At 38.6% G+C, this 15,453-nt stretch overlaps 1 protein-coding gene across 1 annotated transcript in view; it reads left to right on the top strand.

The window, feature by feature from the left end:
• Positions 1–15,453, top strand: part of LOC139734341 (sodium- and chloride-dependent glycine transporter 1-like) — a 57,384-nt gene that overhangs the window by 13,162 nt on the left and 28,769 nt on the right. Inside the window, exon 4 of the mRNA XM_071645133.1 lies at positions 855–986. Within this exon, the coding sequence (XP_071501234.1) occupies positions 855–986 (132 nt within the window). The remainder of the gene's footprint in view (positions 1–854; positions 987–15,453) is intronic.

Raw genomic sequence — 15,453 nt, 5'->3', positions numbered from 1 at the left:
AAAAGTCCAAGGAGAGAAAATTGCAATGAGACCATCTGGTCATTAGACGAAATGATAATTAGTCAAACTTTAGACTAAGTGAGAATTGGACCAAACGGGAATAAGGCAAAATTGATAGTAGACTAAATGAGTTTAGCTGTAGTGGTGTTAGACGAACTGGGAAGTAGACCATTTGATAGTAGACCAAGTGACAATGAACCGTCTCACTACGGAGAACACTTGAACGGACAAACAAACAGCAAAAGCCAACTCAAGGTCGGAGACGAGGATCGGAGGAATGACAAAAACAAACGTGTCTTGGTCTTGAAACGTTGCCATTTTTGTCATGATGATAAAGATTATGATGATTTCATATGATGATAACAAATAATGATAATAATACATAGAGTTAAACTACGGTGATACTGTAGAAATATAATGTATTTAAAGGTGATAATGACAAATGATAATAATTATAACAAATGAATGATGATAGAAATAATGGTAATACCGAATGGTATTCGTAATGATTTAATCAGCATTATCATTATTTTTATCATCATCATTATTATTATTACTATAATTATTATCATTACTACTACTACTGCTACTATTACTAGTACTACTACTTCTACTACTACTACTGCCACTGCTACAGTTGTATTATCATCTCTAAACCAGATAAACAAAGTATAGTCGAGCCCTGCGTAATGTCAGACAAAATTCTAGTGAAACGTATAGAGGTAAAATGGTGCGTGTTATGGTGGAGAGAGATACTCTTCTCACTTAACATCGAGTTGATGAATTTATATTTCAGTCTAATTTTACTTTATCTGATGCATTTTGATTGTGGTCGTTTCTTTGATGTGTTTCAGGCGTGTTTCTGATTCCATATTCCATCATGCTCCTTCTGGCTGGAATGCCGCTTATGTTAATGGAGTTGGCGTTCGGCCAGTACGGCGGGGAGGGTCCTATCACCATCTGGAAGGCGTGTCCGCTCTTTGCAGGTGAGTGAAAACTATCTCTCTTGTGCCTTCTTCCCGTGCGGGAGATGCAGGCGGTATTACGACCAAAGGATTGTTCACCCCTTTGCTAGCAAATCTTCGTTCCTCAAGACCTGCATGGGAAATAAAGTAGCTGTAAGATAACACTATTACTCACCTTGTAAATAAATGATAACTTGTCACGCCCTCTATGGCAGCTATGACACCTATCACAGCAATTCTTTTCCGCTAAATTACTTTCTGCCCTCCGCGCGGGACTGAAGCAATGTGCGAATTAAAAACAAACATACACACACACACACGCACACACACACACACACACACAGGTATCCCCTTGCTTCCAGGTGTCTGTACAGAGAGTAGAGTCCCCCTTTTAAGTGCATTTAGGCGTGTTGTCACTTTTATTGATTTTCACTAACGAAGGATGACCAGAAATCGAAAAGGGGGGCGTGGTCTAAGTTGCGCTGGTTGTGTCAGCGACCTCCGGACATCTTGGTTTCTCTCTTTCTCTCTCTCAAGAGATAACAAAGTGGAAAAATAGCCAATGAGCATGATAGAAAACCAGATGAGCCGTCATTATAATATACTGCTTGACTGTCATACTTCATGATCTAAATGCATATCTTTATAGGTGATAAAAACACAGTTGTTCGACAATAACTTAAACGCCCGACATGGCAACATCTTATGCTCCCATGTTGGATGAAATCTTCTTCACTATCCTTCGTCTACGTGGAGCGATCGGTCAAGAGTTTGTTCAGTTGAGATTACCCAAAGGTGTTTGAGTCTTGCGACAGTTTCCAAGGGCTGAACACTCAGAGATTTTGCACATTATATATATATATATATATGTATATATATATATATATATATATATATATATATGGGTCAGAATTTTGAACGATGTACAATTGAGCCAAAACAAGGCAAAATTTAAAAAGAAGGAAATTCTCCAAATCATTCATCTTACCTGAAAGAGTATAACTCAAGCTTTAATATGAACCCAATTATACTAGGATTTTCCCAGAGGTACAAGTTTTTATTCACCGCTGAAGTTTACCATGTCCAGAGCAACGAACGTCCGTAAGGAATAGTACTGCACATACATTTGAATACCATTTAACATAGTTTTCAAAGATCTGATTCAGTTCAAAATCCTAACGAAATATCTTAAGGGACATGTGTACGTGATTGCAGAATATTAAGCTTGTACTCTTAACCTGTACGTAATGGTAGACAACTGATGATTTAACTAAATTCGTCATTTCTGTAAAAATATTGCTCTTCCGCTAAACACTTTCTCCACTTTACGCGCATTTTACAGAAACTCAATATTTTCACCTCTTATTTCACTATCCTATACTTTAATCCTCACTCCCAAATAATAATATACCTTTTTAAGATGTATCTCATCTGGGCAGTCTCTATAACCCAACAAACATAGCATAGTTTTCATCACGGAGGTTCGCATGTAGCTCACGGACGTTCGGAACAAACAAGATATTGAACAATGCAGCTCTCTTGAGTTGGAAACGCGTTCTACTCACAACAAACAGCGATTTCATGTCGAGAACAAACTCCTCTGCAAAATCCTGAATAGATATTACCAATTCTCAATTATATAAGCTTGTTTATCTTCTCACACTGAGGAATCAAAGAAAACAATTTTTCCATCTCTCGTAAATGAACGTACAAACGTACGTGTAATCTCAGTGACGTAGTCCATCCTTGGGAACGAAAATATTTATCAAAATTTCGCAATCATGAAGTAAATATTCAGGTCCTAAACTTCAATAAAGTCTACAATGCAAAATTTGCTTTTTATATAACGAACATGGTCACAGCTAAAATTATGACAAAGAATTAATATAGAAAAACAATAGAAATGTGCTCCGTTATAGAAATACGAAGTTTAGCTGGGGAGGGCAAACGAATACGTTAGGAAGAAATCCCTCTGTGTTTGCTCCTTGCGTTACACACTGTTACCGAGAAAAAAAAATGTGTTATTATATTAGGCAGAAATGATAACAGGTTCGATACTGCGAAGTTTCGTCATAACAAGACACAATAAGTCCATATATCTTGGATGGATGTTTGTGACTTCGATATTATACAATATGGTTTGTTATAACAAACCTTTTGTAGCGCGTCATGTCGGAGGCTCGTTATTCATACAGTTTGTCAATACGAAAATTGATAGAGTTCGTATAATCATGAAGCTTTTTTATTCGGTAAATGATAGGAATCTCCGAAGGTTAACCGAAAGGCTTATTACTTGGAACATGGAAACTTATGTTCGCTTATCCAAATGTGGAGAAACAAGTTAACAACTAAAATCCTCCAATTTCAAAACATCATAATAACCGTTTTCACCTAAACGAATATCAGACCCATTCCACTTTTAGAAGAACGGACCTAAAAATAATGATCCTTAATATCTATTTTTCGAAGAACATTTCTAATAGCAACCTCCTGAATTAACTACATTTTTTTTCATTTTGGAATAACAAACCTTTGGACATCGGAGTAACGAATCTTTGGAAGAGCGAACGTATCAAAGTGCAACCTTAAACCTATTCTTAATCATTACTTTTTTAACATGTGTTTTCAAAGTAAGCACAAAAGCACAAACAAACTGACGATCTCTCTGTCTCTTAAATGTAAAATGAAAAAAAAAAATCTTGGAAAAAATTACAAATGAATATTGCTTTTCATTGATGAGTATAAAACAACACCATGTGATGATAAGCGGAGGATTTGTGTGTTTTCATCAGACAATAATTGTATACTGCATGATTTTTGCTCGCTTGTGACGGCATTTCGATGAATAAAAAAACATAAACAAACAAACAAAAACTTCTCCAGAGGAATTTGGTACAACGGGAGTGCACTGGCAATTCTTTTCTCTGTGTGTTGGAGCTCGATCCCTTCTCTGTTTCTCAGTCATTTTCATTCAACTGCTTCCACGTCCTTTTGAAATTTTTCCGTTTCTTATTCAACACATGCTCATTACAAACTTCTTCCGTCATTATCCTGAATGTGATTGCGTAGCACTTTTCGGATTTGTTTTGGTTTGTTCTGTTTTGTTTTTGTTTTCTGTTTGGTCGCAGCATGTTCAGGCTATTGAGGGAATGAGAGAAAAATCGTCATGAAGAGAAAAATAAGAATGAATTAAGGCATTTAATATCATGACAATTACAGCGAACGTCCGTTATGGAGACCAAAACTGGATGTGTTCTGTTTGAGACGGCAGCTACCATACTCAAAAGATAAACACTTAGAGCACCTGTCACTAAAAAGTGGCACTGATCCTCTTTCTCCTACTATGTAATCCATTGACTTATTCAACCAACGAACATCCGTGAAAAAAACGTTTTCCGTTTGTTATTACAGGTAAATTAAGTGCTGAACGCTATTCATTTTCGGGTATGAGCGGCTCGGTGATTTGGTAATATTTTCAACTAACATTAATCTTATGTGCAGTGATATATTTGTAATTGTCAGAAATTTCCTTTCTCGGACAGAACGTCCGTGAGCGAAACTTCCAGAACCTGTAACAGTACAAATTGTCTCCAGAACCTCATTAGAAAGAAATTTAAACGCACAGAAATTACAGATTACGCAAAATTCCATTTTCCCATAACTTTGTTTTAAGTGTTTAGCTGTTTTTGTATAATTAGAGGGAAAACAAGCGTAAAATTGTGAGTAAATTTTCAATTGTTTGTTCATCATGATCACATAACGCCTTAAAAATTCTGAAATTACTGCTCTAAACTCAGTATTTACTTTGTAAAACTTTATTTGTCGCTATTCGAGCCAAAAGTTTTAAAGAATACAGGACACTTTCGAGACAAGTTATCCCTATCGGAGGGATTGCATACGTCACGGACGTTCTCTGGAATTATCACGGACGTTCGTTCTACTACTAGGGTCATGTTCCAGGACGGATAACTAATCGGCAGAGAGTACCTAGCCTTCCTAACTCTTTCAAAAATTTGAAAAGGTATTGTCGATGCAAATTATAAGAAATTTGACATCCTTACAACATATGTCTTGCCCAGAGGGGGATCAGGAGGTGAATTTTCAGAGAAAATATCAATTATTTGCTTGGTTTTTGGTGAATTGCATGGTCCAAAAACTGCGGACGAACCTCAGTCCGCTCCAAAAATGGCATGCAGCTCCTCGGCAAGAGAGCCAAAGGTAAAATACACCTTCGCCATCAAAGCAAGATGGTGTCCCACTCGGAAACGTTTTAATCATCACGGACGTTCTTTTTTTCTTGGAGGTTCGTCTAAAAATACAATTTCCGTTCCTATTTGACAAAGGATGGACAGAAACTCAAAACAAACATATTATCGTGTTGCTAGATCTTAGTTAATTACGACTCAGAACAATATCGCCGATAACGTTTCATGGGCTACGATCTTTATTAGAAAATAGCGGAAGCACGTCCGTGACGAAAACTGAGTATAATTTTGCATAAAAGAATATTACGTCCCATGTACAGCCAGCAGACGTACAATTTTTGCAGGATATGTTCATTAGGTGGAACACCAAATTTTCGTATACGTTACAGTTGGGACAACAAAGTAGAATTTGCAGCAGCGATAGAAATAAAAGCATCACGGACGTTCGTCTGTTTAGGACTTTGATATTTTAATTGTTCTCTGTAATTTTGTACGTGCTCATAAGGTTCTTATAATTTTGTGGTACATACCCATGATATGTAAGATCCAGAACATGGTCAGATATTAGATGTCACGTACCATTAAAAATGCACATCATTAGTTTGAAAAACAAAAATTATTGTGAAAATAGCGTTTTTACCGTATTTTTACGCTTTAAGTCCTTGTGAAATGAAAAATATCAGGCAAAAGGCAACCAAACCATATATTTCCTGAAAGGAAATTTACCAATCTTTGAGATGACATGAAAAAATCTGGTTTCTTAGATCATCCTGGCGTGTTCTAAGGGAAAGAATGTCAGAAGGTACGAAAATTGGCAATTGTACATCGTTCAAAATTCTCACCCATATATATACATCGAGGATATCTTGGTAACAACTTTCATTTGATACCTCTAAAAAGTGCAAGTTGACGATCATACGTTATCCGAAAAACATTTACTAAGGACCAGAGTGTCAGCTTGGAGTTGTTCTTGTCCTGTGGTTAGCGTAATATCCTTGATTAAATGCAACGACTAGGGTATTCATATGGACCCCTGATTGAACAAGGAGAAATTTAGATGTCTTGCCTTCGCAAGAGACACATTGCTCTCTCCCTTATAAGCTGTAACCATTTCCATTCAATTTCTTGAACGCCGAATGGCGACTACATATTCCAACAAACGCATTTCATCGAGTATAACATCAAAGACCTTAAAAGTCTCAGAAGGACGCTCCTGCCAGCATCACCTTTGTCAAGATTTTCAGGCAGAAAGTCACACATTTCTGTTAAATACGTTTTGGTTGAGTGAAAGCACGACTGGTAATCCGTCAACAGATCGCTATAAAAAAGCGGAGAGTGAACTATACGCTGTACCTTTTCAAAAAGCTTTGCTACCTTGGGTGAAAGTGAAATAGGGCAGTTATTGCTTACGTTACTGAGAAAGTGCTTTTTTTCGGTACAGATATTATTCAAGCAACGGCGACAGAATGATCCTGTCTCTAAAGATTGATTAAAGATTAGCGCCAAAGGTGAGGTTATCAAGATGAGCGCTTATTTTCGAAAGTCTGGGATGGAGGTCATCTATCCCGACATGTCCTACAAAAGTACTCAATACACGTCATGATATATTGCTCTAACTTCGACAGGTACAGTGATGTAAGCAACCTCACGTGGTATGGCATTAAAATGACTTCACACTTAAAACAAGTCTGGCTTCAAACGCATGCGAGCAGCGAGTCATACTAGCATTCTAATTGAAATGGTCTGCTTCTTCCTGAAAATCCATTTGTTTCTTGGCTGAGCTTGAATTTAATCTTTTTCGTCCTGAGCTAATCCTATTATACATGAATTTGCAGGCCTGTTCATGCCGCAAAGGTTTTCGGCATTACGTACTTGTATGTATAATGAAAGACATAATCAATACCGCTTCTTCTTTGTGAAAAAAAAAAAAAAGGTGAGCTGACTGCGCATGTGCACAGTAATGTTCTGTCGATTCAACAATGTGATTTTGTTCTGGTTCTCTTTCATTGATAAATGATGTATTGAACACCTGCTGCGTTTTGAGTGCGACGAAATTTCGCCTGTCTTGGCAGTATTTTTTATAGTAATTATTACTCTCATTCTCATTCTCATAAATATCACGATTATTTTAATTCATGGCTGTATTACTTTTTATTAGACTTTCACATTTACTTTCATGTGTACTGCTTTCAAAGAAGTACAGATTCGATTCACGTCAGGATGACTTTCCTTTATTCTGTTTTCCTTTGATATGAGTGTCAACCTTCACTCGACAGCAACTGAACTGCTCACATCTGTCCAAAATGTCGATTACTTCAGGTTACTGTGTGCAATGTCAACCAGGCGAACAGGCGTGATGCACAAAAACGCATTAAGCGCTGCACCGGCATAGTGAACATTATGCCCATGAAACGACATTTGTATCGATTTTGGAAGTGACCCAAAGTGCATTACACAGCGAATTGTTTCCGAGCGGGCTTGAACTGTGACTGAACTGCAAGAAGGCGCGAAGTCCACTTTTGTGCATTTACGAGGAAATCGTGCTGAAGCAATTTTTCGTGCGTACATGGGTGTGTGGGAGGTGTAGCTCTTCATTCATATTTGTATCACATAACTCGTATAATCCAATAATGGTTTGTCAGCGATTTAATGTACATAGGAATGCATCTACCGTAGGTGAATAAAGCTTGTCTTCCACTGAGCGTATTTAGCGCCCTTTGGAATCCAGCTGGTCTGAGCGAGTTCCTTGCACATCAATTTAGTCAGGCGCGGAAAGGCAAGCCAGTAATTTGGAGGACACGCATTACTTTAATAGGTGTCATAGCCCCCCATAAAACGGCGTGACGAATCGTTTTATATTTACAACGTGCTGCTGCCGTGGCTGTGCAATGTTACAGACGTGAATAATAATCTCACAGCTATAGCTTTGTTTTGACACACTCCTCTTTAGAAGGAACGTTTTTATTGCACAAGCCAAACCAAATGTCCAAAGGTGACGATAAAACGAAAAACAATTATCACATTTTGTTTAGTTCAGCAGTTTTCAGCAGTTTTCTTTACGTTTCTTTATCACATTCTTATTTTTTTAAAAAAGAGAACGTAATCTCTTCCAACTGATTACATGTTATTTTTGCTTCAAAGATTGCGCATCACTAAAAAAAGGGTTATAACAGACTGAATTGTTTTGTCAAATTCCTAAACGATGAAGATTATTTAGTTTTCTCCGTTATTTATCACCACTTCATCGTAGAGGCAAAGTCAGACAATGAACGCGACTGGTTTCGCAAAGATAATTTATCTAGATCGTGTAACAGATCCGAGATTATAAAGTGTTCGTGATAAGTATGATGCATGCATTTAATAAACGCACAAAGATCCAACACCCCTCATGTTTCTATTGCGTCTTATGAAACGATATCCATTTTTTTTATATCGAAAAATTAGCACCATGTTTGCGAAGATTAAAGTAAGATAGACCAACGGAGTGATAAAAAACTTCCATCCAAATTGGACTTGAAATAAAAAATGTTCGAATTTCTAGGTTTTCTAAGTTTTCTTCACGATATCTGTCACACCGATACGATGCAAGTTAGCCTAGTGGATGCGGATGATGTCTTCCGCTTACAGTTCTGCCAATTATATGCACGAAATAGTTACAAAAATGATATTTTTAGTCGATGATTGAGCGACCATATTATCCGAAGCTCACACCCATTCCCCCATCTGATTATTACCAGAGTGTGTCAAGATATCAAGTCATTTTTCCTCATTCTTAGCATAATTCAGACTTAATCCTAAAAAGGCCGGGGGGGGGGGGGGAGGTTGAATCAACCCCCCCCCCCCCCCAACCAAGTGATATTAGGGAGCTGTCGATTTTGACGCGCGGACGTTTGAGACGACGAGTGCGTTGGACGTTCTCCTATCTCTTGCGTCGTGCTGAAAAGTAGCTTTAGATTACGCTGACGCAACGTTTAAAAATAAAATGGCGCCCCTCATATTATGATCGGTGCATCAAGTAGCTCCCTACGTCGCAAATTGTGCGGACGTAAAAACAGCCCAGAACGCGTAGTGAAAAACTTAGACGACGCAAGCTAAAAATAGATCGACTTGACGCGCGCCTCTGCGCATGCTCAGAACATTTTTTTCCTCTGAACGTCCCCGTCGCGAAAATCTAAAGCTCCCTATCTTCCGCGACCGTTCCGCAGCGCGATTTTTTTTTTTTTTTACCGCGCCACTCGCTGACTTTTTACTTTCAAGTCTCATACGTGACACCACTTTTGCGAAAATCAGACATACCATTATGACGCTGCACCGCCTTTTATACATGCTTGTCAGACCGAAATGGCTCGAAACTTGATTTTGTATACAAAGTCTATGCAAATTGAGTTTTCTGACCTTCTTCAAAAAGATATGATTATTTTCACTTTCAATGGCTGAAATCAATTATTATTTTAGCATGATTATATGCTTAAAGTAGGTTCTGTAATAAATTTTGTGGAAAAAATTAAAAAAAAACCACAAAAGGTCAAAAGCCAGAGAAATACATGAGAAATTCATAAAAAGTAGAACACAAAAGAAGTTGATTTTGATTACAGATTTTTTTTTTCTAGAACATTTTTAGGAATGCTACAAAGAATAATATCACCAATAATTAGGATGCTAGTTGCTTTATTTTATGAGTCAGAGCAAAATTTATGATTTCATGCGTATTAATTGATATAAAATATAAGCAAAGAAAATTTCATTATCTGTTCTTTTATAGTTTGGTAGATTACGTGACAGGTAATGTATGTGCCAATTTTCAGGGCGATTGCGCTATCGACGGCCAAGATCTGGGGGGGGGGGGGGGGGGAGGGAAATGAATCAACACTCCCTCGGCTAAAAACAGCTCAAAAAGGCCGGCCTGGTTAGGGTTAAGAAACTGTGTGTGTTTGTGATCACATTAGTAGAGGAGACTTGTGTGGTAACAGTAAATCGCCTTTTCTTAGTAACCTTGCATCACAAAGCCGCCAACAGTCACCATACTCGGGGACTTTTGATTAGGACATAATATTCTGAAAGAGCAGACTATGCTTCAAAATGAAACGTAACTCGATACAATGAACTTTTCCTAAAAACCCAGCAAAATATAGGGAGAGAAGGAACACCTGTAGAAAAGCATTTTTATACTGGGAAAAGACGCCTTGAAGTGTAGGATTTATCAAAGTGCATAATCCCACCCAGCGGTGCTCTTGGAAATAAATAGCCCGAAAACACTCCATTGTAACTATTATGGAGGGATTATCATATCATTAAGCTGACATTGCGCACACTCACTTTGTACTGTAACATTCTATTCATGACTGACCTCATCACTGATAACGAACTTTCAATGCGACAGCATTGAATATCTTTTCAAAGAGCGAAGAGTGCTGTGTAAAGGCTTTTTAAGGAATGAAGAGGGACCTCTAAGACATACCTGATCTCTCTCGATCTCTCTCAATCTCTCAATCTCTCTCTCACACACACACAAACAAACAAACAAACAAACAAACAAACAAACAAACAAAAATGTAATATTATTCTCTTTATGTCACTTCACTGCTGTCACATCACAAATGGTTGTAGCCTTCTTCGTCCAACAAAGAAGTTATACTGATCTATCGAAACTTCAAAAAGTTTGCTACTTTTGAACAAAGCGATTTAAAATAATTTCATTTCATTTCATTTATTTCCACATGCAAATATATGCAACAAAAATGACATTTGAACAACATGAAATATAAGAGGGACCAAATGAAGCACATCAGGTTTGTTTGTAAAAGGCCCCATACTACATCATATTTACATGATGTTCACATATCAAACCGATTAATATTCTTCTAACTTCAACAATGTGTTCTGACTTTCTGCACTCATAAAGCAGCCACGGTTGTAATCAGTACATTTTGATGATTGTCATGTAGCTGTAACTAGAGGAGTGTAAACTTAAATTGGAAAGTGAAAATCAATTTTCCCAATGTATGGGGACATAACATTTTTCTGGTTTGGATTAGAATATAGCGATAATATTCTTTGAGCTTTTCATAGTGTTTTCCTTTTGTGCTTAGGCCTTACATTTTCTACACGTGTGTATGTAGCTCAAAAGTTGTTAAAGGAGACCTCCGGGTGATTCTCAGATTTTTACATTTGTACAACTATGAATTAGTTATACTGAGGACAGAGTGTCAGAATTTGTGATAATTGGGATGAAGAATAAGAATATTTTCAAAAAATAGAACAAATTGCAATGAACAAGGATGATGACATGGCAGAGTCACCATAAGAATGCATGAGTTGGGGCTCAAGGAAGCAGAACAAAAGAAGAAAGCATGCATAGCTTACAGACAGGTGAACTCGCAAGCAAGCGGTTTTGTTCTGGAATCACACTGCTATCGTTTCTGAAATATGTGAACCTTCTACGTCATCATCCTTGCTCAGTGTAATTTGTTTAATTAAGGTTTTTCAAAGTATTGTTTCTCTGCTCAAGAACCACAATAAATTCCACAAATGTATACAGGGAGTTGTCGATTTATGTACTACATGATGTGAAATTATGAAAATCGTCTGGTATGTCCCTTTAACGGCAAAACTGTCCACCAGCCTCACGACTAATTTCAATGTTAATACGAGATGAAGCTTCTGATCATATATTTGTTTGGATATCCCACTCAATGTTGTTCAACGCGGAGGTTGCTACATTAGTGAGGGTTTATCATTGACTATTGAATATTACCATTTATTTATTTGTTTATTTATTCATGTATGTATTGATTGATTGATTAGTCAATTAATTAATTGATAGATAAGTTTGTGTATTTACTTATCTATTTACTTATTTATTTATTCATTCATTTATTTATTTATTTATTTATTCATTTATCTATTTATTTATAGTAGAGCAGATAAGCCGAAAAATTGTGCAAAATTTGACGAAAGCATGAAACTTTCACCAGTGTTAGTACATGTTATAAGATTCATTTTAAGATCGGGAGGTAAGTCTGAATTGACCTCTGATGACCTCCAAAGGTCAATGACCTCAAAATTTGATAAAGATTGATATTTTGCGTCATTGATTAATGTTCAATATGGTAATAATGTACTAAAGACTCATTTTTCTTACAGTGGAATTGTCTTCATGTTCCATAGAACCCTGACAGGTTTACCTTTGACCTCTGATGACCTGCAGAGGTCAATGACCTCAAAATATCAGAATATTGATATTTTGTCATTGATTAATGATAAACACGGCAATGATGTACTAAAACCATTTTTTTTTTTTACAGTGGAATTGCCTCAATGTTCCGCAGATCCTTGACAGGTTTTTAGCTTTGACCTCTAATGACCTCCAGAGGTCAATGACCTCAAATTATCAGAATTTTGATATGTGGTGCAATTGGTTGATGATAAACATAACAATGTCCTAAACATTCATTTGTGTTACAACTGAATCGTTTTCCTATTCCTCAGATCAAGGGAAATTATTTACACGTCTCTGCCTTTGACCGCTGAGGACTGTGACAGGTCAATGACCTCAAAATATCAATATTGATATTTGATTATATATTCAATGGTTAAATGTATACCTGGTGTGCAATTATGCATTATGCTATTGGCATTTATGCTACAAGAAGTGTCTTCTCATCCCACAGAACATTGGTCATTACGGTACCTTATGTATATCCAACTCTGACCTCCAAGGACAATGTGAGGTCAGACTTTTAGAATATCAAAATTTGTGTAGGATTGCAAATATTGATGTTTGGCTTCATTGGTTTAATCCTGAATGTTTAATCATGTACAAATCACGCCTTGACGTTATAATCAAAGTATATGTATGCATATTCCACAAAGCATTGGTTCATAGTAACAGGTCTCAGGAATGTAAGCGGTCAATTACTTCAGAAATGAAGCTTACGTGTCTTCATCAGTGATGACAGTGACCTCAAATATAATATTTATGTTTGGGTTACTTATGCAGACTAGCTTGCAAGAAATTATGTGCAACATTATCCAATTTGCACTGGACAAAATTTGTACGCTTAAACATGGAAGGTAAGGGAGAGGAGTACCATATTTTGGGTTGATGCTTAATAGTTTGTGAACAGGCATATGGCAAAGTCCCTTGAACTGGATGAAAGGGTGACAGATGCTAACTAGAAAACAACAGGCCCACCTCATCAGGTGTATGTCACAAGTCAAACAACCCGAGTCGTACAGCCCATGAGTTACGCAGCCCACGAGTCATACATCCTGTGACCTAAACACTAGATGAACAAGGTCAATGAGCTCGACATCAAATATAATAGGCCCACGAGATTAATACATGTATTACATCACAAAGCTTAATCTATTCAGTGTAGGTCTTGTGGACCCCCCCCCTCCCCCCATGTGTCGGACCCTTATGGGCCTGGTTTGCTTATACTATAAGCAGGGCTCGACACTAACGGTGGCCCGGGGCCACCAAAAACGCACATCGGGCCACCAAAATTTCAGAAATGAAGACTTTGGTGGCCTGATCGGGCCACCAAAAAAATGTCGGATGTTTGCCTTTGGGCCACCAAAAATAAAAGTTAGTGTGGAGCCCTGCTATAAGTGTCAAGCTCATGGGCAATGCTACCTAGTTTCGAGCTGACGGGCCTGTATCGGTCAGTGTCAAGCTCGTGGGCTGCATGGTTCCGATGAATAACTCATGGTCCTGGAGCATATAAGTGACGTCATGGACCATTTGGAAAGCGACATACTGTGAGGCATAACATGCATTCCACATGAAGCAACCCTGTGGCTTGCAACTTGCTATTGTCATCCAATTAAGTTTGGGTCATTACGTCAGGCAATTTTGGGCGGGTTTTTAGCTCACCCGAGCCAAGGGCTCAAGTGAGCTATTGCGATCGCTCTTCGTCCGGCGTCCGTCGTGCGTCGTCCGTCGTGCGTCGTCCGTCGTGCGTCGTGCGTCGTCCGTCGTCCGTCGTGCGTAAACTTTTACATTTTCATCTTCTTCTTGAGAACCCCATGACCGATTTTCACCAAACTTGGCAGGTAGCATCCCTAGGGGGATAGGATCTCAATTTGTTCAAATGGGCACCATGGCCCACCTGGGGGGCCCCAGGGGGGCCCAAACACCCTAAAATTAAGGAATCTTTAAAAATCTTCTTCTCTAGAACCAGAAGTGATAGGGCTCAAATGATACTATGAGTAAGTACATTGAAGACTGTAGTTTCAAGTTTGTTCATGGGGGAATCAGGGGTGCCCCCCTTGGGACCCAGGGGAGGGGGTGGGGAGGGGTTCTAATGGGGCCTAAATTGTACATTTTCATCTTCACTTTGAGATCGCCATGTCTGATTTTCACCAAACTTGGTAGTTAGCATCCCTAGGGGGACAGGATCTCAATTTGTTCAAATGGGCACCATGGCCTACCTGGGGGGTCCCCAGGGGGCCCAAACCCCCTAAAATTAAGGAACCTTTAAAAATCTTCTCTAGAACCAGAAGTGATAGGGCTTGGATGATACTATGAGTTAGTACATTGATGACACACATAGTTTCAAGTTTGTTCATGGCGGAATCAGGGGTGCCCACCCCCCCCCCCCTTGGGGATCCAGGAGAGGGATGGGAAGAAGTCCTACAGTTGTAATGGAGCCTGAATTGTACATGTTCATCTTCTTCTTGAAAACCTCATGATGAATTTTGACCAAACTTAGCAGGTAGCATCCCTAGGGGGATAGAATCTCAATTCCTTCAAATGGGCACCATGTCCCTCTTGGGGGCCCCTAGGGGGCCCACCCCTCCCCCCACATTAAGGAATATTTAAAATCTTCTGCTCTAGAACCAGAAATGATAAAGCAAAGTTAATATCATGAGTTTGTACATTGATGACTTTAGTTCCAAGTTTGTTAATTGCAGATCCAGGGCTGCCCCCCCCCCCCGAGTTGAGGGGGGGGGGATCCATATGCAGACCTAAAATGTCCAATGTTCTCAGGTAAAAGTGTGCAAGAATGCATGGAAGGTGAAATTGCGATACTCGGGTGAGCACGTGACCCGCGGGTCTCTTGTTTTTTAATGACCTCTTTAGGTACCCTCAATTCAAAATAGGAGTGGAACTACTATTTACTCTAATTGTCTTCTTTATGCTCGATACTCCTTAACACTTGGGCCTGGCCAAGAGTTGTGCCCCCATGCCCAAATATTGGTTGTTTCCAATATGCCGCCATCCGGTTTGCATCCAATGTGTGAATCAGGGTACGCTGACAGCGGGTAATATCACCTGC

This window comes from Diadema antillarum, unplaced genomic scaffold (genome assembly GCF_040938485.1).
Source record: "Diadema antillarum isolate AM-2024a unplaced genomic scaffold, OU_Dant_1.0 seq00000523_RagTag, whole genome shotgun sequence".
NCBI lineage: Eukaryota > Metazoa > Echinodermata > Echinoidea > Diadematoida > Diadematidae > Diadema > Diadema antillarum.
Note: the sequence above shows the minus strand (reverse complement) of the source record. Positions and strands in the feature narration are given on the sequence as shown.